Below are 27,913 nucleotides of genomic sequence, written 5' to 3' on the forward strand. Positions count from 1 at the left end.
TTCTTGCTAACAACTCGATGCTTTTTATTTCTTTGCTGTTTTGCAGTTTCCCTTCTTTAAAAAAAAAAAAAAAAAAAAAAAACGAAAAAAATTACTTGTTCCTTTCCACAGAGAAGGTTGTTTAATTTTTAATAAAATTCTTCCTACATTACTTGTTTCTGCCAATTTTATGTCTGGACGTGATTTCTACACTTAGCAGTAAATGAAATAACATATTAACCGGGTGGAAGTTCATATCTGGATGACAAAGCTTACGCGTCTTAGTCTGGTTTTATAAAGGTTAAAGTGCAACTTTAATTTTGATCATGAGTTTATTTTGCAAGGAAAAAAGGGATTTACTTGGATCACTTTCATTCCATACCCATAAAGCAGTGATGTCTAATCTGACGCTATCCAGAGGTTACAGAACTACCATCATGCCCTGATTAGCCTTCGGTCGTGCAGCCGAGGGGACCGCTGTGGGTCAAGGATTACTGCCACAGGCAGGGGAATGGCAATACTGATACTAATACAGGCTGTCAGGTCATGATGGGAATTGTAGTTTTTGCAACCACTGTTTGGTGTTCACTTCCATAAGGTGTGGATTTGCAATACTGATTCTTAGTCAGGCTGTCAGGGCATGATGGGAGTTGTAGCTTTGCAACAGTTGGAGAGGTTGGGGACATTGCCATAAAGAAAAGGGATCCCCCAGATTGCACTACACCAGAATAAAGATCACCATAGGATGTGAAATTTAAATCTTAAAGGAGTTGTCTGATGAAATATAACTTATCCCCTATCCAAAAAATAGGGGATAAGTTATAGATGAAGGGGCGTGTCGGCCGGTGCTCTGTGCAGGATACGGAGGACCCCCCCCCCCTTCCAGGCAACTGTCATGACCCCGTTCAGGAGATCGCGGGGGGTCCCAGCGCTCACACCCCCCGCGATCTCCTGAACGGGGTCATGGCAGTCGGCTGGAAGGGGGGTATTCCGTATCCCGCACGGAGCACTGGCCGTCACGCCCCTCCATGTACCCTAAAGAGATACATGGAGGGGGTGTGCCAGCTTCCTGCAGGTTCTGGCAAACTGCCGGGGCCCCATTCAGGAGATCGCAGGGGGTCCCAGCGCTCGGGACCCCTGCGATCTAGAACTTATTCCCCTATTCTTGGATAGGGGATAAGTTATTTTTCACCAAACCACTCTTTTAAGATGAACGCAGACCATGTTCCATTTCCCTATTAAAGCAGTTCTACGGGATACAAAAACGTATCCCCTATCCTAAGCATAGGGGATAAGTGTCAGATTGTGGGGGTCCGACCAGCGGTCGGACCCCCCACAATCTGACACTTATCCCCTATGCTTAGGATAGGGGATAAGTTTTTGTATCCCGGAGTACTCTTTTAAGGCCAGTTTCACACGTATGTAATAGAGTTGCCTTTTTGCATCCGTATTACAGCTGCGAGCCCCATCCTGGACATGGTTTGGACCAAGACTTGCGGTGGTAAAACAGACGTAAAAATGCAACCATATTACTTTTTGTGTAAAACCAATCCAACATACAATAGTAAAGGGGCTACCAAACCAGTCTGGGACCATTTGTTATCAAGAGTGGGCGGTTAAGGGTGTATAGTAAAAATCCATCCGACAAAGGCTTTTCTTTTGTTTTTGTTTAAATGCCAATGGCAGCTATCAGCTGAAGCTCTGCCACATTCCATATACATGAGATTGTCATCAGATCCTCTTGACAATGAGACTGAAGTCAGGGTATGTGGACTGACTATGATATACAAGATAAGTAAAGAAAACTATTTAACCAACTACTTAAAGTGACAGAGCCATTTAGCATTCCAAAGCCAATTATACAAAACATTTTTTATAGAAAAAGTCTCCTTCCTATGGTACACAGTTAGCATGAACTTGATGACTGATTCCTATTAACAGTACAAAGATATAGTAGGTATTAAAGAATTAAAGATAGAATCTATAAAATTTAAAGGGGTTATCCAGGAAAAAAATTTTTTTTATAGATCAACTGACCCTAGAAAGTTAAACAGATTTGTAAATTACTTCTATTAAAAAATCTTAATCCTTTCAGTACTTATGAGCTTCTGAAGTTAAAGTTGTTCTTTTCTGTCTAAGTCCTCTCTGATGACACCTGTCTCGGGAAACGCCCAATTTACAAGCAAATCCCCATAGCAAACCTCTTCTAAACTGGGCGTTTCCCGAGGCAGGTGTCATCAGAGAGGACTTAGACAGAAAAGAACAACCTTAACTTCAGAAGCTCATAAGTACTGAAAGGATTAAGATTTTTTAATAGAAGTAATATACAAATCTGTTTAACTTTCTGGAGCCAGTTGATATATATATATATCAAGTTTTTTTTCCTGGATAACCCCTCTAATATAACGGAGCTGCACTTTGCCTTGCACTTTTTAACTTGTAACTTTTATTTGTAGACAGGTGGGTGATGGAACCTCAGCAAAGCGGAGCTAAATATTGTCACACAGCAGTAGGAAAGTGATCGCCGTGTTTTCACATCATTAGTTAACTACGTGGCAAATTGAATATTTTTGCAAACCTACGGTAGGAAATTTGGCTCTTCCTTCTGTTCTGCTAAAGTCATTCTACAGCGTGAGTCAAAATATGTAATTCTGCACGGCTAAGTAAGGTCATTGAGCCCATGTCTTCCTTACATATACCATGTAAGAGCTACAACAAAACCACTATGATAGAATCACAAAGAGACTGAATCAGATGATATTTTAATTAGATTCAGTATTGTCCAACCAAGGGTATCCTTATGGCTGCTGTAACCTGACGATTGTTTTTCTCACTGTATTTCAAGACTGCTGCAAATATTAACCCCCTCTTATGCACCGTTATAATATGGCGGTCAGGTTATAGTTACACTTGCATTATGTTTTCCGTTCATAATAAAATAAGCCTCAGCACTGGTAGACCTGTTGTAGGACAGATCTAGAGATGAGCAAATTTACAGTAAATTCGATTCGTCACGAACTTCTCGGCTCGGCAGTTGATGACTTATCCTGCATAAATTAGTTCAGCTTTCAGGTGCTCCCGTGGGCTGGAAAAGGTGGATACAGTCCTAGGAGACTCTTTCCTAGGACTGTATCCACATTTTCCAGCCCACCGGAGCACCTGAAAGCTGAACTCATTTATGCAGGATAAGTCATCAACTGCCGAGCCGAGAAGTTTGTGACGAATCGAATTTACTGTAAATTCGCTCATCTCTAGACAGATCAGTGAAATCCACAAGACCCATTGGCATACAGTGGAGTCTGTCCTGTTCCTTCATAGTGTCTATCGTTTGGGAAGAATTCTTTTAGGAAAGAACCTGTCTAAATTTATCAATAGAGGCTCCAACATTAAAGGGGTACTCCCGTGGAAAACTGGAGCCAGAAAGTTAAACAGATTTGTAAATTACTTCTATTAAAAAATATTAATCCTTCCAGTACTTTTTAGGGGCTGTATACTACAGAGGAAATGCTTTTCTTTTTGGATTTCTCTGGTGTCACGACCACAGTGATCTCTGCTGACCTCTGCTGTGCATTTTAGGAACTGACAAGAGCAGCATATGTTTGCTATGGGGATTTTCTCCTGCTCTGGACAGTTCCAAAAATGGACAGCAGAGGTCAACAGAGAGCACTGTGGTCGTGACATCAGAGAAATCCCAAAAGAAAAGCATTTCCTCTGTAGTATACAGCCCCTAAAAAGAACTGGAAGGATTAAGATTTTTTAATAATAGAAGTAATTTACAAATCTGTTTAACTTTCTGGCACCAGTTGATTTAAAAAAAAAAAAGTACTTCAAAAGTATTAGGTTAAAGGGGTACTCCGCTGCTCAGCGTTTGGAACAAACTGGCGCCGGGAGCTTGTGATGTCATAGCCCCACCCCCTCATGATGTCACACCCGCCCCCTCAATGCAAGTCTATGGGAGGGGGCGTTACGGCCGTCACGCCCCCTTCCATAGACGTGCATTGAGGGGGCGCGGCGCGATGTCATTTAGGGGAGGGGCTATGACGTCACAAGCTCCCAGCTTCAGTGGTTGGAACAGTTTGTTCCAAATGCTGAGCAGCGGAGTACCCCTTTAACCTAATACTTTTGAAGTCATGATCTGTCACCAATTCAGAGCTTCATGCCCTTCAAAGCTGACTTAAGGGGCATTATTGCACCCATATAATGGCCCCGTGAGAAATAGCAAGCACCTTTCCAATACATTTAAGAAAAAAATGATGCTTTAGAAAGCTTTTGTCAGGCCACTATATCTACTGCCTCTGCCATCAATATCTATGATTGGATTGGTAGACATGCATCTTAAAATGTGTCTGTCTTTATAAAAAAAAAAAATTTATCGTGTCCTAGGGAACCAATAGGAAGAAAAGCGATCTCCACTCTCAGCGTAAGCAAGATGGTCACATAGACTTACTGTACATTATGAGACTGTCTCAACCTTGCGAGAGAACGATAATCGGGCAATTCTCCTGCCACTTCCTATTGATTGGTTGGGTCTGAACACTCAGACTCTGACCAAGCAAAACTTTTGATGTGTCTCTAAGAGTGCGTTCACACGCCCGTCTGTCCCTGTTTATTTTATCCCCGTTTTGTTTGCTTTTTTGCAGGCTTTTAAACGGATTCAGAACTGTTTAAAAAAAAAATCCCATTAATGTCCATGGGATTTTTTTTTACGATCAGTTTGCACCCATCTGCACGTATTTCCGTTTTTTTTTTTGACGGCAGAAAAAAACGGCACATGCAGTATTTTTTCTTCCGTCCAAGAAACGGAAGAAAAAACGGATACAATAAATTTAACATTGAAGTCTATGGAAAACGGATGAGGCTTTAATGTCATCTGTTTGCATAAGTTTTTTTCAATCCATTTTTTGATCTGTTTTTACTTTTGAGCATGCTCTGAACAAAAAAAAAAACTTTTGATATATTATATATTAATGTATGCAGAATAACTTCACAATTGCATGTTATTAAAAAATATGCTTCTTTCTATTTAATTTTCCACTTTGAAGAAATGACCACTAGGAGTCTCCCTACCAGTCCTGGCAGCAAGCATTTCAGACTCATGCTGGAGTCCTAAACACTACGAGCTGCCAGTCTGCTTTGTTCACAAAGGAGAACACTCAGAGCTGCCAGCCTGCTTTGTTCACAGCCTGTTTGGCTGTGAACAAAGCAGGCTGGCAGCTCTGAGTGTTTAGGACTCCAGCATGAGTCAGAAATGCTTGCTGACAGGACTGATCGGGAAAAATACCATAGAAAGAAGCATATTTTTCATTAACATGCTATTGGAAAGTTATTCAACATTCATTAATCTAAAATATATCAAAAGTTTATTTGATGAGAGGTACCCTTTAAATGAACAAAACGAATACAAACGGATAACATCTGTTATCATCTGTTTCTTTTAAGTCTGTTTTTAATTTTGAGGGGAGAAGAACAGAACGGGTCTAGATGGTCGTGTGAACGCAGCCTAAGACTTATAAAAAGTTTTTTTTTTTCTTTTTTTTTTTCCAAATAACATTGCCTTTTGAATGTCAAATGTAGAATTGACCGGTGCCTGTCAAATTCATGTAGTGGAACTTATCCCCAGAAAAGCAAAGAAGCATGAATTTTGTTTCTGACTGTCTTCACATCCTCCACAATTACTATGTGTGTCTGGCATTATGGAAGTCTTTTCTGCTGCATGACGAGGGTGAATAGTGGAGGTGTTTTTTTTTCCAGTCCGCAGTAACAGAAAAAAATATATATATATTTCTGGGAAGTCAGTAGCTTCCACTTCAAGCCTGCAAGGAAATGATTGTGTAACAAGTTTACAAGTAACAGGAAATCTTGTCTTTGAGCGCCTGTTATAGTTTACAGTGACAGGCGGCGATCAGGTGCTGGGGATAAGATGGCATCACATAGCATTATGTGGAAAAGTACTTTTGAAATCTGAACGTGATCTCTATTGTCCCCTGTATCTGGATGTGATGTGGAGAGAATACTGAATATGAACAATTTGCATTTTCTAACAAAATAGCACCTCCGCTGGGTAAGAAAATACATGTTGGGCTCGCTACCTCCACAGATCGTATTTCCTTATAGAGCGCCTGTCATTATTTTCATGCTGACTGAACCAAAGGCTGCATGAAACAGGGACAGACTACTTTATAACAATGATGTGTGATACGGTCTGAAGAGCTGCCACGTTTCAGAGGAATCCTACTTATAACACCAGCTATGAACGGGGCTTCGAGGCATAAGGTCGGTCCCTTGCTCTTTCTCCCTCACCCACTGCCCTTTATTGATGTCTCGCTGTATGCAAATAGTGATAGATCTATTATTCAAGGCCAGCGAGTGAGGAGAAGCCCCTAGGGACTGCCCCAATGAGTTTGGGGCCCTGTTCCCAGCTGGTATTGTAACAAGGTTTCCTCTATCCTGCCACAACCTTTTTAGAACAAATAAAACCATAATATAATAAGGTAGCCCGTCTAGGGCCACAGGCAGTATAAAACAAACTCGGCAGATTTGTTGCAGTAATCTCTGTGACTGAAAATCAATTCCATTAATCAGAATGGCAATGTTTCTATGTTTCACACTATCGAATATCCCAATGCTGTCAATGGAATTCTGCTGCACAGTGTGCACTGCAGAATTTCAGCTTCAGAGCTTTCCACCACTGGAATTCCTCTGCCATAAGAATGAATGACGGATTCACTCAGCACCAGCTGCTTTTGGAATCTCCATCGGGAATTTTTCAGGGCAGAGATTCCATAGTGTGAATGTGCCCTTAGGGTATGTTTACATGTTCATAATCCATATACATAATTTGCTTCAGACACATTAAAGTCGATGGGTAGCAACATTGCAGTGAAAAACCTTCAGCAGATGGTATACATGTGAACTTACCCTCAAACTGGTATAATGAGACCTGATAGTAACTATGGTTGCAGAGGCCTCTGTCATCCTCCATCCTTCATCCAGATTGTTGGCACAACAGAAAATAAAATCTGCGTATTTCAGTATTAATCTGATTTTAGGATCTAGATTTTTCTTCTCTCTGCTGTAAAAAAAAAAGAATAAAGCAACTTGATTTTTCTTGACAGATTCCGATGATTGATAGGATCTGTCTTGCATTCAGAGACCAAACAAAGATGCCCTAGGTTGGATTCCAACCTGTCAGATCCTGTTGTTTCACCCCTAAGATAAGTGGCACCAGAGACGTCTGTCCATTGTTTCACTGGCAGCTATCAAGTCTATGTCCATCTTAATGTCACAACATGATTGAGATCTGTAGTTAGAAAAAAAAAATGACAATGTTCACAGCCAAATGTCCTCATCCAACCTCATTGCACTTGCATTCTAGAAATAAGAGCCGTTTCGTTTTGGCAGGTTTGGCATGGCATTGAATACAAACAGCAGACTCCGGTTTCTACAATAGAAATACTTGCACCCTATGATTGTAGAATATTGTGCCTATAGAGAACCCCACATAGCTGCAATGTTTGATCTGCAGCCTGGTCTTTTCAGCTTCTAAGATATCCAGTCAAAAGCAACCAAAAAGTCTTAAAGGAGTACTCCAGTGTGATAAATCTTATCCTCTATCCACAGAATTGAGGATAAGTTTTAGATCACGGGGGATCCGACTGCTGGGACGCCCTACGATCTCTTGCACGGCAGTCTCCAGGAAAGGGATGTGTCGACCCCTGCACAAAGCGCTGGCTAACACGCCCCCTCCATGTATTCCATAAAGAAACATGGAAAGGGCGTGTCAATTGCCACTTCCTGTGGGTGTCGGCACGCCCCATTCCTGGGGACTTCCGGGGTGCCGTGCAGTAAATCATGGGGGTCCCAACGATCGGAACCCCAAAAATCGAAAACTTATCCCCTATTCTTAGATTAGGGGGTAAGTTTTATTGCACTGGAGTACTCCTTTAATTTTACCCAAGTCTTCCCAGCAGAGCAAAACAGTGACAGTGCTTATACCAACCTTAGACACAAGGGAGATTTATAGAGAACCTGTTGCCATGAAAATCTTGGAAAATTCAATATAACTTGTAAGTTGTTATTTGAAATCCCTCATTTCTATGCTTAGGAGTCCAGTGGGTGGTCCTAATCAGTAAAGGTTGTCAATCACAGACTAAGACTGCCCAATAGATTCCTAAGCTCACTAAAGCCTGGAGAAGCGCACAACTGAGCGATTCACTTCCCGACTCGCTGCTTTCCTTAAATGGGCACTGTCAGATACAAAAACTTTTGATATGTTGTAAAGCATGCCAAACCAATAGGGAGTCAAACAACTGCCCCCCCTGCCTGCTTGGACACATACTAGTCCTGCTGTGTCCATGAGTCATCACCTATGTCATGGACACACTTCCTTGATTGACAGCTGTTAGTGCAGGGCTCACACCTGGAGGAAAAATCCTCCCACTGTCAGCTTGTGTCCCGCTACTGTCAGTGAGGACATGCTGGGAGTTGTAGTTTTGCTAATGTTTGGGGAGATGTGAGCAGACAGCATACTGAGGGAGGGGGCGGAGACCTGCACAGTGAGGCCACACCCCCTCCCTTTGAGAGGAATTCAGACTAGTGAGCTAAATTAAAAGTGTAATGAAAAAATATATAAAGGTGCTAGACACATAAAAATTAGATGTACATGGTCAGGATTAGGTACTGAGTGATATATATATATATATATATATATATATATATATATATATATATAAAAAATGTTTTTTTTGTTGTAACTGCAAATATTTGTGTGAACATAGCCTTCGATGGGCTAATGGTGACGGCCACTTGAAGGTCACATCCCGAACCTATTCACTTTCATTAGTTACAGTGCAGTATTTGGCCACGCAGTTGAGGTCCTGTATAGCCATAGTGTTATCAGATTTACATCTTAGTGAACATTGAGGTATTTAAAGGGGTACTCCGCCCCAAGACATGGTATCTCCTTTCTCCGGGCCGAGGCAGCAGGCACCGTGGCGTCACACTATGCCCCCTCCATTCATGTCTATGGGAGGGGGCTTGAAGGCTAGTACACGGCCATGATGTTTCCTCCAATAGACATGAATGGAGGGGGCGTGGCGGCTATCGCAGGGGTCCCCAGCGGCCGGAGGCTAGGGGATAACATCAGGCTAGCGGAAAACGTCTGATCATGGGGGTCCAGCCGCCGGGGACCACCACGATAGCCGCCACGCCCTTTGTGTCCACCTTTTGGATCCAAGCGCCCTCTCTCCTGCCCAGAAGATAGGTGTAGGCCCTAGAGGTTGGATATTTATGGCATATCATGTGGATATCCCATAAATATCCAGATGGGAATAACGTGCCCCTAGAAAGAGAGAAAAAACTTAAGAAAAAGTTTTTGTCACATTTTAGCTTTTACTTGTTTGAATAGTTTCCTTTGTATCTCTTTTTTTTCCACTCACAATTATGGTATCTTTCCCTTCTAATTTCCTCTTTCTGCTTCCTAATCTTTCTCCTTCCTTTCCCCTTCCCTGTCTATAGCTTTTCATGAATGGAGGACCATTACATTGTCCTTAATAAAAGCCTATTGACACATTGTTGAAGTTTAGAGAGACACCTGTACTTTTCATTTCATCCTCAGGGTCCCAGTCCAGTCAGCCATGAAGAGAAAAGCCTGTGAGCAGCTGGCCGGAGATGTCGTACGCCCTCATTTTGTTGAAAAAGAAAAGGAGGGAAAAAGTCTGTATCTTTCTTTATAAAAGTAACACACAGTGAAATATTTTAGTCTTATGCATGAACTTGTTTGCCTTTTTTCCTTTATAAATGATACAGAGAAACACACATATTTCCATGAAATCCCAAATTTACTTTTAAGTTTAAGAATTGTGTAAAGTTTTGACAACAAAACAGAAGAGGATGCAAGAAATTAAAGGGGTCTGTTTTTTTTTCCCCCCCTTGAAAGAGTGCCACTCTTATACATTGGCTGTGTATGGTATTGCAGCTTGGCTCCATTCACATAAATAAGGCACAATACACCTGTTTTATTTCTCTCCAACAATTGCTTTGCTCCATTATGAGGCAATAATGGTTTAAAGGGGTACTGGTGGAAAACTTTTTTTTTTTTTTAAATCAACTGGTGCCAGAAAGTTAAACAGATTTGTAATTTACTTCTATTAAAAAATCTTAATCCTTCCAGTACTTATTAGCTGCTGAATACTACAGAGGAAATTATTTTGTTTTTGGAACATAGAGCTCTCTGCTGACATCATGAGCACAGTGCTCTCTGCTGACATCTCTGTCCATTTTTGGAACTGTCCAGAGCAGGATATGTTTCTATGGGGATTTTCTCCTACTCTGGACAGTTCTTAAAATGGAAAGAGAGGTCAGCAGAGAGCACTGTGCTCATGATGTCAGCAGAGAGCTCTGTGTTCTAAAAAGAAAATAATTTCCTCTGTAGTATTCAGCAGCTAATAAGTACTGTAAGGATTAAGATTTTTTTATAGAAGTAATTCACAAATCTGTCTAACTTTCTGGCACCAGTTGATAAAAAAAAAAAAAAGTTTTCCACCGGAGTACCCCTTTAATCCTGTTTTTACCTACCAGTGTGCCTCCAGCTGTTGCAAAACTAAAGTTCCCAGAATGCCCGGACAGCCTTTGGCTGTCCGGGCATTCTTGGAATTTTAGTTTTGCAACAGCTGGGGGCACACTAGTTGGTAAAAACTGGTTTAGTGTAGTTCTTATTATGTATGTTTTAGTTCACATTGTGTGAAAAAATGCTCAACATTTCATCAGGATTAGGTTTTGAGGACAATTAACTTCATGCACACGGGATAATTTATGGATTTGCTTTTATTTTTTAGGAAAAACAAGGCACACTTTTGTTTATACTCCCATGTTTCTTGCTTCTCTTCTCCACCCCCCAAAAACAAGCAGATAGCATATATGTAGACCGTAACGGTACGATCACACACAGCACATCTGCAGCGGGTTGCCCACAGCCAAAATTCCACTTGTGGATCCTCTGCTGCGGAATTTCTGCAGCTGAAAATCCGCAAGCAGATTATGTTGCTATCTACTGAAGTCGATAGGTTCCGCTTCCAGATTTTCTGCTGTGGAAATTCTGCAGGGAAAAATCCGCAAGCCGAATTTCAGTTGGGGGAAATCCACTGCAGATTGCTACGTGTAACTCTAACCTAAAGGGATATTCCCATTTGAGAGATTTATGGCAAATCCATAATGTCTGATAGGTCCGGCTTCTACAGCTGTAAACATGCACAGCCATTTATCAGATTCAGTTTGTGATGGGATACAGCCCTTTGCCTGGTGGAACGTGGGCAGGAGATCCAATAGGCATGGGCACTTAGGGAAGGATCTTGTGCAGATGCAAAGAGCGATCAGTAATAATGGTATATTCCCATGTGGTGTATATGCCACAGATTTGCATGCGGAAAATCTGCAAATTTTTACAGTGCCAGCAGTGTAGATGAGATTTTAAGAAATTTTATCCACATGCTGTAGAAAAAAATCTACACAGAACCTGTACGGTATGTCTGTCTGTCTGTGTGGCGGATACACTGAGGATTGGTTATAGATTTGCTCCAATGACTTCAGTGAGGGGGAAAAAAAATCTGCAATTAAATTTAATTTTAGATTTGCAGCGAAATCTGCAGCTGTGGATTTTTTACACATGGATTTGTTTATTTATTATACTTAATGGAGAAACATCAGGCTGAAAAACGTATCCCCTATCTAAAGGATAGCGGATAAGTTTTAGACCTCCGGGGGGGGGGTTAGGGGGGCCCGACTCTCCTCGGGAACAGAGCGCGTCTGTACCTCTGTGTGATGGTTTTCTCAATTCTTCTGTGATTTTCACCCCAATATTTATTTTTAACAGCATACAAAATGACTGTTGTCTCAGATTTTTCCCAGGTTGCAATGTGGCCGTGAACTGACATCACTAGTCAGCTGATGACAGGGAGCCTGTCTGCTTCAATGGGTGGATCAATCGCTTAGTGGGAGAGAGATCAATCTGCAACTAATGCAACAGCTGTAGGCACCCTGATTGAAAACCACAGGTCTTTTGAATGACTGCAGCTCATTTATGTTTCAATGGGTGGGGTGGCTGATGTGTGGGAGGGAGGAAAATGGAATTGTGGGATTTGTAGTCAAAAAAAGAAAAGTCAAACAGGAAATACCAGTTCACAAAAAGCTAGCCACAGTATTATAGTAACAACATAGCCATTTAGCCCCAAGACAAGCGCAGATCTTTCCTAAGCATTTCCATTACTGTCTGGCTGGTACATACTAAAATCACCTTATGGTGGAGAACCCCTTTAAAGGGGTTATCCAGCACAAATGTTTCTTCTAAAGTTTGTAGCCAGGCTGTGTACTAAAATAAAAAAGCCTTTACTTACCTCTCTCTTTTTTTTTTTTTTTAAACACATCCTGGGGGAGATTTATCAAAACCTGTCCAGAGGAAAAATTGCTGAGTTGCTCATAGCAACCAATCAGATCGCTTCATTTTTCAGAGTCCTTTTCAAAAATGAAATCTGATTGCTTGCCTTGATCAGGCTTTGGTAAATCTTTCCTCCGTTGCAATACCTTAAAAACATTTTTTGTTTTTGCTGGATATACCTTTTAACTCACCAACAAATAGTGTTACTAAATAATTTAAAGTAATGCTGCACATTTTACACTGAAGAGAATTCTAAGGGTATGACCATGTTCTGCAGAAATGCTTTGGATTTTTTGGCAGTAAATCTGCTCTATTTGGTGCGTATGTGAAGATAAATAAGCTAGTATTTTATAGATAAAAAAGTTTGTGTACTTCAGTTACTCAGTTGTGAATTTTCAGTGTATCCAGTCACATTTATTGCAAAATCCACAACACCCGTGGATTTAATGTACATTTTTACTTCCCCTTTAAATCTTAGGGGTGGGGGATCATTAATAAATATTTAGCAGATGTAAATGGCCTTCTGCCTCCTGCACTGCCAGCCAGTTTCCATTTAAATTTTATGCCGATTTTTTTTTTTTTGTAGAAACCTCACCCACTTTGCTGCTACTGTGCAGGTATCTTCACACACGGCAGATTTGATGCAGAATTTTTTTTAACTGTCCTTTTCACCTCATATAGCCCCATTCTGATGACCAGAAAGAATTCAGTCCCAAACATCTCTGCAACATTTTGGCACACGTAAATTTACCCTAAGGATTCCACTGAGGTTTTTCATGCAAAACGCTGATAAATATGCCCATTATGCCGCACAGCATTTTGTTCTGTGAAAAAACGCAGCGGCTAGAAGTTAGCTGCAAGCCAATAGTGAACTGCAAAATGCCAGATCCACTTGGAGTTTTTCATTTTGGCATTTTTTTCGGGAAAATCATGGCGTTTTTCTCCCTTAGAAGTCTATGGGAGTAAAAAAAAAACGCCATGTCGGTTTTAACTTTTTGCCGGTGGTTTTTATTCTTTTTTTGGACTTTGATGATCCAAAAAAGTGATGGAGATACCTTTTTTAATAAAATTTTGTAGGGTACCATTAAAAAAAGTAGTGATGGAAAAAATTGTATTTAACAACAAAATTTTTATAAATTTTTAAACAGGGATCATTTTATGTGGGCGGGCAGGGAACTAAAAATTTTGCCGACAGTATTAAAAATTTTAAAAGGGGCCATTTAAATGTAAAAATAATATGTTTGTTATAATTAATTTTGTTAAACTTTTTATTAATAATTTATTTTAATAATGTGTTGCATAAAGTGTGTGTGTGTCTTTTTCACTTTTTTCACTTTTATTTATTTTTTATTTTTTAGGTAGTACTACTACTCCCAGCACGGAACACACTGTTACATGATGGGAGTAGTAGTACCTGTACTAATTGACAGATCGCCAGTGGTGTCACTTCTGACACTGTTGCCATCCTCCTGTATAATGTATAAATGCCGCCGGCCGCTCTTCTGTGGTCCCCTGCACTGCGTATATATTCATATTTCCTGCAGAGAGCTGTGATTGGCCAGATGGTTCCAGACAATCACAACTCTCTGTGGCAAATATGAATAAGTGTATATATACGTCAGTGCAGGGAACCATAGAAAAGCGGCCGTCCGATCACAGAAGGATCACAGCGGGTGTCAGGAGTGACACCTGCTGTGATCTTTCCTTAACTGCAGGTACTACTGCTCCCAACATGGAGCACACTATGCTCCATGCTGGGAGCTGTAGTACCTGCATTAATAGACAGGTGTCAGAAGTGACACTTGTTGCGATCTGTTAATGCAGGTACTACAGTTCCCAGCATGGAGCAGAGTGTGCTCTATGTTGGGATTAGTAGTACCTGCAGTTAAGGACAGATCACAGCGGGTGTCACTCCTGACACCCGATGCGATCGTCCTATCATTTGCAGATATGTACAGCGCTCTCATCTCTGCAATATACCCCGGCTGGCCAGTGATATGAATAGAACATCACTGATTCATATTTCCCTCTGAGAGCTCTGATTGGCTACAACCATCCAGCCAATCCCCACTCTGGGCAGAAAATATGAATAAGTGAGGTGAATTTCTATTCACATCACTGGCTGACCGGAGTATAGTGCAGAGATGCGAGCGCCGCTCCGCATTTGTGCAATAGATAGGGCGATCACATCGGGTGTCACCCGGGGTGATTTGTCTATTAGTACAGGTACTACTACTCCCATCATGGAGCAGTCTGTTCCATGCTGGGAGTAGTAGTACTACCTAATAATTTTTAAAAATAGAGGAAAAAAAAGTGAAAAACACACACACTTTATTAAACACATTTTAAATACATTAATAATAAAAATGTTACAAATATTAAAACAAAATTTTTTTTTTTACATTTGAATGGCCCATTTCTAAATTTTTATTATTGTCAGCTATATTTTTAGTTCCCTCCCCGCCCACATAAATGGATCCCTGTTTAAAAATTAATAAAAAATTTTGTTATAAAAATATATAAATTTCGTTAAATACAATTTATTTTCCATCCCTACTGCATCCTTTATTTATTTATTTTTTGGTATCCAACACATTTAAAAAAAAACGCCAAAGGAGCCAAAAATGCAATTTCCACTCAAAGGCAAAAACGCCAGAAAAAACACCAAAATGCAGGGAAAATCAGTGGCAGTTTTTCTGGCGTATTTAACCCTAAAAAAAAGGCAAGACAAAAACCTCAGTGGCGTCCTAGCCTAAATGTTGCTGATTTTTCTTCACAGAAATCCTGTGTGGTAAACCAGCAGTATTTCTGCCATCTTTGGCTATCCCCAAAAAGTATCTTTCAGTGTTGAGAAAAATTGGTTATTGATACATAAGTTACTGTTTTCCACAAATATTGTCCAATTTTCCTATAGAAATGCATCGCTGGTATGGTTAGATGGGCACTGCCAGATACAAAAACTTTTGATATGTTGTAAAGCATGTATAACCAGTAGGTTTTGCATTTGCTTCCATTAGAAAATTTTCAGTATTTCATACTGAAAAATCCAGTCAAACAACTGCCCCCCTGCCTGCTTGGACACATACTAGTCCTGCTGTGTCCATGAGTCATCACTTATGTCATGGACACACTTCCTTGATTGACAGCTGTGAGTGCAGGGCTCACACCTGGAGGAAAAATCCTCCCACTGTCAGCTTGTGTCCCGCTACTGTCAGTGAGGACATGCTGGGAGTTGTAGTTTTGCTAATGCTAGGGGAGATGTGAGCAGACAGAATACTGAGGGAGGGGGCGGAGACCTGCACAGTGAGGCCACGCCCCCTCCCTTTGAGAGGAATTCAGACTAGTGAGCTAAATTAAAAGTGTAATAAAAAAATTAGTAAAGGTGCTAGACACATAAAAATTAGATGTACATGGTCAGGATTAGGTACTGAGTGATATATTTAAAAAAAAGTTTTTTTTGTTGGATCTGACGAGTACACTTTAAATGTGCCTTTCTCTAAGTGCAAAAATTTCAGGCAAGAGCTCCCTTGATCAAATTTTTGTGCTGCACGAATTTTAACCCATACCGCAATACCGGTTTGGCCCCTCCCCCTGAATGAATCAGCCCAGCGCTGCGCTGTCCCCACATCGGGAAACTAATCCTTTGTGACCCGCCAGCGCTGTTCAGATCCCCCCCAATGAATTATTAGCCCAGCCCAGCGCTGTCCCCATCAGGGTACTACTCACATATGTCACCTGCATGCGCTGCCCTCCTCGTCCTGTTTGTTGCGGCCACCGGCGCTGACACTCTATACCAGTGGTCTCCAACCTGCGGACCTCCAGATGTTGCAAAACTGGATCATCTGGAGGTCCGCAGGTTGGAGACAACTGCTCTATACTGTGCGGTATCAATATGCCCGGGCTGCAAAAAATAAGCAAAATAAACTTTAACTCACCTCCCTTTGGTCCGGTACCGGCCTCACTTGTTTCCTGGGGACGGGAACGTCGGACAGCCGTCAGCCTATCACCGGCCGCAGCGATGTTCCGCCTCGGCCAATGATAGGCTGAGCCCACTGTCATGTAAGAAGCCGGCTTCTTACATGACAGTGGGCTCAGCCTATCATCGGCCGAGCAGGAACATCGCTGCGACCTTGTGATAGGCTGACAGCTGTCCGACGTTCCCGTCCCCAGCGTAAGGCCGACGTAGGTGCGTTAAAGTTTATTTTGTTTACCTTCTGCAGCCCGAGCATAGGGATACCGCACAGTATAGACTGCCAGCACCGGCGGCTGCAACAAGCAGGACGAGGAGGGCAGCGCATGCGGGTGATATGTGAGCATTTACCCCGATGGGGATGTGGGCTGATAATTAATATGGGGGGGGGGGGGGCTAGGAAATACCGTTATATACCGTGGAACCACCAAAAGTAAAAAAAATACTGTGATACACACATTTGGTCATACCGCCCAGCCCTAAGTACCATATTGTCATTCAGTGCAGCCATATTATTTTACATCTGTGTTACAGATGCACAGCAATCTCCTCTGTTGTCTGTACCAGTCCTGTACTTTCTCAACAGACGTCTCGGCTTGTAAATGTCTGTGTTTGGATCCGTTCTTGTGTGGTAATGGGGACCAAATATATGACCAAATAAAAGGCAACAATCGTATTCCATCTCCATGTGACAGCCGCATGTAAATGAGAGATCAGTGGTTATTCCATTAAGCGACTAACTCATTTGCCACAAACTCTTCCTATAAAAATACAAGACCTTATTTTCTACCGGTTAAATTTTACTTTATCTTTCTTGTAAATTTTCCTTTCAGGAATCATAAAAACCGTTTCCAGTCAAAACAGATTAAACAGAAGAATAGAATTACTCATTAACCGTTTCGTACGTCAGTATCTTCCTCCTGTTTGGTTGGGGTTTTAAACATTGTTTGCAAATCCCATCATTTAACTCCATAACATTTTTATGTGAATATATTCTTTTTTCTAGTATCAGGAGAAATGATCACAATACGCTACAGCATGCAGGATTTATCGCTACACACACACAGCATCCAGGCTTCTGTTGTGAGATAACTATAGAGTCATTTCTTATACAGAAGCAGCATGGCATGCCAGCAGTCGGAATTGTCACCCTTATCCGTATGCTATCTAAGGATAAGGGAAGATGCTATATGCACGCAGGCGCCCACATATTCCCTGTCAATGTCACCATCTGCTCGGAGGACAGTGGGATGCTGCTGCCTTTTGAGATAAAACTGTTTTGAACTGGTTACTGATTTTTTTTTACCCCTCCTTTTCCCTTTTGCACCATCCACCCCTCCCCTCATCATTCGCTCCCTGCCAGCTTGCTCTGCCTGTTTGTCTGATTCTTATCAAGCGCTCTCAATGCAGGATTAAACACGCTAACAGGAATGTTAACAGAGGGCCAGAAACACCCTGAAAAATGTCTTCAAGTGGCTAATCAAGATGACGCGTTAAGTCGGGTCCCCCCTCATTTGATTCTCAGGCCCTCCTTCCATTTCTCATGTGTTTACTGCCAACCCAAGAGACTCTTGGGGGGCATAAGAGCTGCGCCGCACATACTTACACTACCATAAGTGCTTTCCAGCACACTTGTCTATGAGCTCAGTGACATTCATATCATCTGGCACGGTCCAGCCTTCTCTTCTTTGTCTTTTCGGAGCCTATTATTTGCCAGCTAGTTATGCCATTTAGAGGCGATTATTAGAAGCGTCCCTTGGAGTCGCCTTCTGCATTCATCTTCGTTCTGGTTGGTTCCAACCTCTTAATAAGTGTAGGTGTCCTCTTCAAGAACACTGGGCAAGAGGGCAGCATCCTCTCCAGAGTCTCAATGGGACAGGCGAGATTGTAGGAGTGAGTGACATAAGCTGGGCTCACAGCGGGAGCCTTGATCACTTTATGAGACCCTCAGCACATTCCAGACTTTTTTGTGTCCCTTCTATCCAGTGTTTGCATTGTTGGGGATAAAGAACGGAAAAAGCGCAGCTCCCTCGCGGCATCTTATCCGGGTCCGGGCTTCTCAATGTTCAAGCCTAAAGGTAATGAGGTACAGATAACACGGAGCACCTGTGTTTAGCATGCTATAACTCGTATGTATTATACGATCACATGCTATTGCTTTTCTTTCTAATAATGTAGCAAAAATCCAAATCTGCTGGAATGAATGTAGTAACCAGAATTCTTTCTCCTACTGCTATTGTATTTAATTCTAGATTTTTCACAACAAATATTTGCTTTTTTTTTTTTTTACTGCTTACATGATATAATTTAGGTTATTACCGGCCTAGTCCTAGGCACTTATATATTCTTCCTATTTTGTGTTTCACTTGTCTGTGCCCTGATGTCTCACATCCCTATCCCATGCCAAGTAAGATGCCCTGTCTTGTCTGCTCGCCAGGTATTTCAGGGACTGCACAGTCTATTGTTAGAGTCCGCTCTGACTATTTTGTCTCCACAAGGCTCTGTTGCTTGGGCTTTGTTATATTGTCACTCTGGTTTCTGTGTTCTGGTCTCCATCCCATAGAGACTTCTGATAAGCCGTGCGTTTAGAATTCCTTTGGGAGGGGACGAGTTGTTTCTATGTAATGCCATATGCATGGACTGTCCCGGTAGCTTCCCGGTCCATTAATACCATAGCTATTAGATCATTGCAATCTATCTCATCAGGCAACACTTTATTTTATCCGGATGACACTCATTCATCCCTAGCTGACGAGAAGCAGCCAATGATTATTGTGAACCTTGTAAATGAAGGAGAATTAATAAGGTGATTTCTAGTTAAGGGTTTTCGACATCTCTTTGAACCCAGTGCCATTGAGAGCATTTCTATCTTGGCCGGTTGCTATGCTCTGTGTCCAGTTATTTACCACGTCTCGGTGTCCCGCTGAGGCAGAGAATAGTCAACAGCTTTCAGCACAGATCGTTCCCTTGTCTTGGCTTAGGGGTAAAGGGTAGCAAGGCCTGCACTTCCATTGCCCTTGATATGTCTATATTATGGATGAAGCTATAGGATAGAAATCCACTGCGCTCAGTAGGGAGCTTAGTTGGAGGGGGGGGGGGGGGGGGGGGAGGCTTGCGCTGCCAGCTACGTACCTGCTCTGGATATAAATGGAGTGGTTGACAGAGGAGAGGATTGGCAAAACAAAGAAGTAAAGGGCACGCCAAGGTCACGAGAACATGCAAAGAACAGAATATCTAATGAGCTTTTTCATGGGCACGCAGGGGGGGACGCTTCTAAAAAGTTGCAGTGTTAGGGGCAAATGGCTGTGCAAACGAAAATACCCTAAACTGGAAAGAACGTCGCACAGCAGATTTAACAAATTTCTTCTCTGTGGTTCCTTTATTTGTATCGGTGATATTCATCTATAGATTTGATCTCCCAAGTGGTTCGGTCAGATAGGGCTCGTGTGCGGTAAATTCTCCATTACATCATGCTGCCCCCACATTGTGGGCATGTGAGAGGTTAACTGCATCATAATGGCAACCTGGAGAGTTCAGGGCTTCACACGATGGGGACTTCTTTGTTGGCACTTTCCAGCTCTCCTCTTGTCTAGGTATAACCAGCCTTACTACTTTTAACTCTTGGGCTATGTTCACACTTATATTTTCCAAACCTTTCCGTTAAACTTTTCTCTGTGTCTGTTGATTTTGGCTACAAATACTGACCAAAATGCTACGTGTGAACCCATCCTTATACCTCAGCCCCCTCCTTCCGCTCCCCCCTTTCCTTTCTGGCTTGTTCTGTCTCTCAGGTGTTCGGGTCTTGTGCGTCTCATTTCCCTTGTACTTGTGATTTGGAGTCAGGTAGTTTTCTCCAGCCGTACTCCTTCCCTTTAATCTTCTCTCCTCCCTCATACCTCTGGCTGGGTTGTCCCTCCCTCTGTGCTTACTCTTATTCGCTCTCTTTTAACACCCCCCTTATATTCCCTCTTCTCTCTCTCCCCTTTCCTTCTCCCTCCTCCCTTCTCCACTGTTTCTCTCCCCCTTTCATTTTCTCTCCAACAGAATGGAAAGTGGAGCTGTCAGGTTCTGTCACTCGGGGCCCTCCCTCACACAGTCACACTTTGCTCTCCCAACATAACTGCACAGACACGGTGGCTCAGTATTAAACCGGGATGAGCACGTAAACTGCCCCGTTCTGAGCTTTATTGCTGGTTTTAGGCTCCAGGAATCACAGGAGATTTTTTTTCTTTCCCTTTGGACTGTATCCACCTGCGGACTGTCAGCACTTACCACCCATTCACCTGCTTGTCTATCCTCAACCATCCTCACCTAACCTGTATCCAACTAACGAAAAAAAAAGTTGTGACTTCTTTCTGGACGAAATACACACCCGGGCACACCTGCAGTTTCCTGCCTGTCAGTCTGACAGCTCGCATGTTGCCTCCAATGATCACGTATACTTCCCGTAATGCACATTTCGCCATGGTACAAAGTCGTATCAGCTGATTGGGGATATCTGCCTCCTATTCCTTTATCTAATCCCCACTGGCAAGAACATATCTGAGGTATGTACCATTAAAATCCTCTCCTATGAACTCCAAAACATTCTGCATGGCCAAGTCATTCCGACATTTGCCAACGTTCCTTAAATTGTATGTATTTAAGCGTTTTGGAACGTTTTGTCTTTTTTCCTCCTTGTATATAGCTTTAGCCTCTGTTCTTACGTAGTATTTTGGTCAGTATTTGCAGAAAAATCTATAAAGTGGCTCCAAAACACAGAGTGAATCTTACATTGTAGTTTTTTCCTGTGTTTGGCCCACCTCTGGTTTTTGCTACATATACTGACCAAAATACTATGGCCCTCATTTACTTAGAAAATCGGGTTGTAAGTCTATCTTGCTTTCTTACCCGACTGCTTTTTTCCCCTGGTATTTATTATTATGTCGCATCCTGTTTGTCGCACGTGGGTTTTGTTGGTTTTGGTTTCCAACTCCTCTGAGTTGTCGGGAAAAAATCCACAACAATTCAACAAATTCGGGTTGGAAACCTTTATAAATACGTGGTAAAGCTCAGAAATGTCGGGTTACTCCCCTTTTTCGGGTTTGGGAGAATCCACATCGGGTCCGTCGGGAAAAAATGTTGCATCGTGTCGCAGACAAAGATGCGCCAAAAACACCTGACAAAACAAGTTGGGTTTAGAATAGTAAATGAGGGCCAATGTGTGAACACAGCTGTACTGCTCCATGTCCTTGCTCTATTCCTTGTCTTGTATACCTTTTCTGCTCTCGGTGTAGCACAGTAGCTTCTGCTCTGTACTTTATTCCATTCACACCCTATCCAGTGTCTCATTCTTCTGCCTTGTCCTTCTCTCACCTTTCTTCATAATTGACAAGTTCATCTTTCACTAAAAGTCTCCTCCCTGTCTAGTCTCCCTCCATCCTCTGTTCACTTCTCACTTTCTTCCTTTCTTTCTACCCTTCCCCTATTCTTTTCACTTTTTTCATCACTCCCTGCCTTCCAGCACGTTCTCTCTCCCTCCCTTCCAACCTCTTTTGTAAGTTGGACAGAGTTGGGAAAACACAGAGCTGCTCCGTATCTGGTGCCTGGTACGAGGTGTCCCAGGTTTGAGAGGTGGTGGTTCGCTTCTCCGTACCAGCTTTCCAGAGAAGCCAGACTGACAGATCGGCATCCTTTCTTTCTAAACCCTGAAATCATACCTCTGCCAAAAATAGAGTAATTACACTCCTTAACCCCATCCCCCCATCGGTCACACAAGCATGGATTAAAAAGGGAAAAACCTTATTGTCTCATTCCTAATGTGCCGTTTCTTTGATTCTTTTCATTGCCCAAAGTAATGAGATGCTGCAGACATTTATTGCACATTAAACACTTAATAGGTATATCGGAGCTTAATAGCTTATGTAATGAATCGTGGAGAGTTGTGTTTCTCAGCAGGTAACCCTCGCCTGATGCAGTAGTCATAAACAGTGCTGCTGTTTATATATATATATATATATATATATGTGTGTAGCACATATTACGTTCTACTTTTTGCACGTCAGGTGTACACACACACATATATATAATATATATATATATATATATATATAAAATGTATGTACACCTGCCGTGCAAAAAGTAGCACATGTAATATGTGCTACATACACACACATATATAAAGATATATATACATAATGTGTGTATGTGTATGTACACATGACATGCAAAATGTAACACACATTACATATGTTACTTTATGTACGTCATGTATACATACACACACAAATTGTATGTATATATATACGTATGCGTGTATGTATGTACACATGATGTGCAAAAAGTAACACATATCACGTGCTACTATATATATGTATATACATACACACGTACATATGCATATATCTATACACACACATATATATACTGTATGTGTATATTTCTATCTATATATATATATATATATATATATGTGTGTGTGTGTGTATACATATATGCATTCACCTGACGGTGCAGTTTCCCTTTAAGGAATGACAGAAATGTAACTTTGGCACGTCAGCCCTACGTCTGATCTGGCCTGGCTAGAAGTCTCAGTTTTATTTTGTAATCTAAATGCACAAAGATTCCGGGCTCCATATCCCTTTCTAAAATGTTGCTTCCTAAGAACAAAAATAAGTGATTTCCTTCAAGAAACCTCGCGGTTTCTAAGATTATAATGTCACTCCCTTGTGTATCCTCCTGAAGGACACCCTGTTATAAAGGACTTCCTTTTTACCGCAGTCTATTCTCACGCTCCTTCCCTTACACACAAAATCCCTTGAAAGCCCCGGGCCGAAGGTGCAATTGTTTTTGCACAAAGTGCATTTGCATCCTAATTTGACCCAGAAATGCTATTCCCTAGCGCCGCTTCCTGGTCATTGTTTAGTTATAGAATAATTTCAGCTTTCCATTTTCGGAACCACACAAGATATATATACATTTTTTTTTTTTTGCGGCAGTCAGAGCAGAAACCCTTTAATCTGTGGTCACGTTTATTTATAGTGACGTAAAAATAAATTATGTTATACATAACTGGGCTGGATATAGAATGAAAAACTAAGATGCAAAACAGTTTACAATATAGTAATATAAAATAGTGATCTATATATATATATATATATATATATATACACACACACATATAGTAAGCTAAGATGCAAAATGATATACAATATAGTATAGTGATATATAATACAGATAGTGTAGGAAAGGGAAGGCAGGATATCCTGAAGGCTTCCAGTGAGAGCAAAAATAAAAAGCGAGATAAAATAGATGTATAAAAGTAAATTGCTTCCATATGTGTCGAGTTGGCCGTACTCTTATGATATACCCACAGCTATTATTCTTAACTCCTCCATCTATGTGCATGCTCAGCTCGGCTAAGTGTGCATGTGTTCTGGATGGAAAAACACATCCTTCCCCCAAAGGCTGTAAGTTGTAGTTTTTCAACACCTGGAGACACCCTGGTTAGGAAACACTTGCATATTGGGAAGTCGGCATATAGGAAAGCCCATAGATCTACTGTTTAGAGCAATGTTTCCCAACCAGGGTGCCTCCAGCTGTTGCAAAACTACAACTCCTGGTTGGGAAACACTTGCATATAGGGAAGTCGGCATATAGGAAAGCCCATAGATCTACTGTTTAGAGCAATGTTTCCCAACCAGGGTGCCTCCAGCTGTTGCAAAACTACAACTCCTGGTTGGGAAACACTTGCATATAGGGAAGTCGGCATATAGGAAAGCCCATAGATCTACTGTTTAGAGCAATGTTTCCCAACCAGGGTGCCTCCAGCTGTTGCAAAACTACAACTCCTGGTTGGGAAATACTTGCATATAGGGAAGTCGGCATATAGGAAAGCCCAGATCTACTGTTTAGAGCAATGTTTCACGACCAGGGTGCCTCCAGCTGTTGCAAAACTACAACTCCTGGTTGGGAAACACTTGCATATAGGGAAGTCGGCATATAGGAAAGCCCATAGATCTACTGTTTAGAGCAATGTTTCCCAACCAGGGTGCCTCCAGCTGTTGCAAAACTACAATTCCCAGCTTCCAGTAAGAGCAAAAAATAAAAAGCGAGATAAAATAGATGTATAAAAGTAAAATTCTTCCATATGTGTCGAGTTGGCCGTACTCTTATGATATACCCACAGCTATTATTCTTAACTCCTCCATACATGTGCATGCTCAGCTCGGCTAAGTGTGCATGTGTTCTGGATGGAAAAACACATCCTTCCCCCAAAGATCTACTGTTTATAGCAATGTTTCCCAACCAGGGTGCCTTCTGCTGTTGCAAAACTACAATTCCCAGCATGCCCGGACAGCCTTTGACTGTAAATTGTAGTTTTGCAACAGCTGGAGACACCCTTGTTGGGAAACACTGGCATATAGGGAAGTCGGCATATAGGAAAGCCGAAGGCTGTCGGGGCATGCTGGGAGTTGTAGTTTTGCAACAGCTGAAGGCACTCTAGTTGGGAAACACTGGTCTATAGGAAAGTGGGGATACCCCCATACACATTAAATGGTCTGTTGGTCCTGCGATGTGATCAGGCTCATAATTTATAAAATATATTTTATTCCTTTGTGAAGTATAAAGTCAAAGCTTAGTCCAGTCACAGGCACAGGGAGATATAGGTTGTTATTTGGTAGATCCCTCATACTGGAAAGCTGTGTGAATATTAACATTGCAGGGTCAAAAATTGATTTTTTTTTCCTTGATCCTGAAGAATTACAGTATATTGTGAGAACCCTGCCAATAAATATTCTCATATCCAAGCTTCGGTGAAAACACTTTTCCTTTTGCAATTGCGGGGAAACCTGGTATTACCTGCAATCACTTCTAAATGTTATAGTTTTGGATCCTTTTAAAGCAGATGTACAGATTTAAAAAAAAAAAAAAAAAACAGCGCCACAGCTGCCCATAGGTGGTGCGTGGTATGGCAGCTCAGATCCGTTCGCATCAATGTGGGTGACCTGCAATACCAGACACAACCTGTGAGCTGGAGTGGCACTGTTTTCGAAAGAAAGACAAATATTATCTCATACTCTGCACCTGCCAAAGCTAAAAAGTAAATTGTACACAATGTAATTGGTATGAGGACCCCCACATCTGACTGATCCCCTACCACAGATGTTGGAGACAGAGATTTTAATAGAATATAACAAGCATTATCTCTTACTTCCATGGGAGATAAGCATAGAAAAGGCTTAAAGGGGTACTCCGGTGAAAACCTTTTTTCTTTTAAATCAACTGGTGCCAGAAAGTTAAACATATTTGTAAATTACTTCTATTAAAAAATCTTAATCCTTCCAGTACTTATTAGCTGCTGAATGCTAAAGAGGAAATTTCTTTCTTTTTGGAACACTGATGACATCACGAGCACAGTGCTTTCTGCTGACATCTCTGTCCATTTTAGCAACCATGCATAGCAGATGTATGCTAAGGGCAGCATGGTGGCTCAGTGGTTAGCACTGCTGCCTTGCAGTCCTGGGGACTTGGGTTCAAATCCCACTAAGGACAACAATAAATGAAGACTTATTATTATTATTATTATAACGTCAGCAAAGAGCACTGTGCTCGTGATGTCATCAGAGAGCATTCCAAAAAGAAAATAATTTCCTCTGTAGTATTCAGCAGCTAATAAGTACAGGAAGGATTAAGATTTTTTCATAGAAGTAATTTACAAATCTGTTTAACTTTCCGGAGCCAGTTGATTTAAAAGAAAAAAGGTTTTCACCGGAGTACCCCTTTAAAGCTTATTCCAATTTCACCCATTTAAAAAAAGAAGAAAAAAAAATGCACGCACAGTTGAGACGAGCATGCATATATGGAGTGTAAAAGCCTAAATCCTAAGGTCATTTTCATTGAATTTTAACATGCCTTATCTTTTGCTTCTATTGGAAATAATCGAATTCAATGGGAATTGGCTACAGCTCATTCCACGTCCACCATTTTAAAATGAAATGCACACACAGTCAAGATGAGCATGCATATGGAGGTAAAAGCCTAAATCCTAAAGTAATTTTGATCCAGTTCAATAGGAATAAGATTCCTATTTGACTCCAGTTCAATAAGAATAAGCTAGCGCAGTGGTCTCCAACCCGCGGACCTCCAGATGTTGCAAAACTACAACTCCCAGCATGCCCGGACAGCCGTTGGCTGTCCGGGCATGCTGGGAGTTGTAGTTTTGCAACATCTGGAGGTCCGCGGGTTGGAGACCACTATGCTAGAGTATATTCTACTTTCACACCTTTAAAATAAAATGCACACATAGCGGAGACGAGCATGCATACGCGGGATAAAAGCCTAAATCCTAAAGCAATTGGGCAGCTTTAGGCTTTTATGTAATTTATAGTTATTTAATCTTAATAATCTTACAGGAAGTTGTTGATTTAGGATTTATACAGTGGCAGTGTCTTCTGCAGTACATTACGGATTGACATATTGGCCTATCTGCCGGTTGTGCTCCCGCAGGGCCGGGGCCGTATCTACGTAAGCCTGCGTTATCTGCCGTCATCAGGGTGAACGTACTCTCATGAGCCCTGGGAACAGAACAAATGAACAGATTTCCTCTTCATTGTCTGTGGTGCCCGATGAATTCTGGGATGCTTATTTTTATCACTTTGACTAATGTCCACATCATTTTCCTTTTTCGCTAAAAGGAAAGGAAATTTCCCGTTACGTCCCAGCACTGACGGGACAGATTATATAAGTGTATTTTCAGCAAATGCAGATTTGTTCTATATTAGAGCAATAAAAAAAAAAAATCTCCCATCCTGCTATGAGTCGGCCGGTCAGTTTTGATGTACGCCCTGTGCTGTACGGTGATCTATCCTTGAGACGGTGATTGTGTCTTTATTGTGGTGTTACTGCCAGCGTGTAAACTTTTGTTTTGTCTCTGTGTCTAGGTGTAGCGGCAACATGCTGGTGTCTGTGCTGCCGTCTTTACTTCTCCTGCTTCTCAGTTTTTCTGTGAGGACATGGACCTCCAGACCGGCACGTGTCTACCTGTCATACAAAGGTAAGATGAAATAAAGCTTTACAATTATTTGCAGTGTTTGTCAGCAATGCATAGGGGCAGACAATGCTTTCCATTAGAGATGAGCGAACTTACAGTAAATTCGATTCGTCACGAACTTCTCGGCTCGGCAGTTGATTTTTCCTGCATAAATTAGTTCAGCTTTCAGGTGCTCCGGTGGGCTGGAAAAGGTGGATACAGTCCTAGGAGACTCTTTCCTAGGAATGTATCCACCTTTTCCAGCCCGCCGGAGCGCCTGAAGGCTGAACTAATTTACGCAGGATAAGTCATCAACTGCCGAGCCGAGAAGTTCGTGACGAATCGAATTTACTGTAAGTTCGCTCATCTCTACTTTCCATAGACCAAATACAGTGGTCCCTCGACATACGATGGTAATCCGTTCCAAATGGACCATCGTTTGTTGAAACCATCGTATGTTGAGGGATCCGTGCAATGGAAAGAATAGGAAGTTATACTCACCTGTACCCGCCGCTCCGGACCA

General features: G+C 41.7%; 2 protein-coding genes across 12 annotated transcripts in view; both read left to right on the forward strand.

Annotated features, from left to right (window-relative positions):
- The window catches only part of LOC130291576 (protein SETSIP-like), a 37,613-nt gene extending 29,962 nt beyond the window's left edge, over positions 1-7,651 (forward strand). The window contains exons 9-10 of one of the 2 annotated variants that reach the window (XR_008847966.1): positions 2,440-2,562; positions 7,095-7,651. The gene's annotated coding sequence lies outside the window, so the exon portion shown is untranslated. Of the gene's footprint in view, positions 1-46; positions 117-2,439; positions 2,563-7,094 lie in introns of those variants that run through there. The other variant, XR_008847967.1, reaches the window with a different exon arrangement.
- A 1,039-nt stretch (positions 7,652-8,690) lies between these two features.
- The window catches only part of LOC130291575 (semaphorin-3F-like), a 133,306-nt gene continuing 114,083 nt past the window's right edge, over positions 8,691-27,913 (forward strand). For 2 of the 10 annotated variants that reach the window (XM_056540485.1, XM_056540489.1), the window contains exons 1-2: positions 8,692-9,693; positions 27,302-27,414. In XM_056540485.1, the coding sequence (XP_056396460.1) occupies positions 27,315-27,414 (100 nt within the window). In that variant the 5' untranslated portion in view covers positions 8,692-9,693; positions 27,302-27,314. Of the gene's footprint in view, positions 9,716-18,307; positions 18,458-20,192; positions 20,927-27,301; positions 27,415-27,913 lie in introns of those variants that run through there. The other 8 variants (XM_056540482.1, XM_056540490.1, XM_056540481.1 and 5 more) reach the window with 7 other exon arrangements.

Source organism: Hyla sarda, chromosome 9 (assembly GCF_029499605.1).
Source record: "Hyla sarda isolate aHylSar1 chromosome 9, aHylSar1.hap1, whole genome shotgun sequence".
NCBI lineage: Eukaryota > Metazoa > Chordata > Amphibia > Anura > Hylidae > Hyla > Hyla sarda.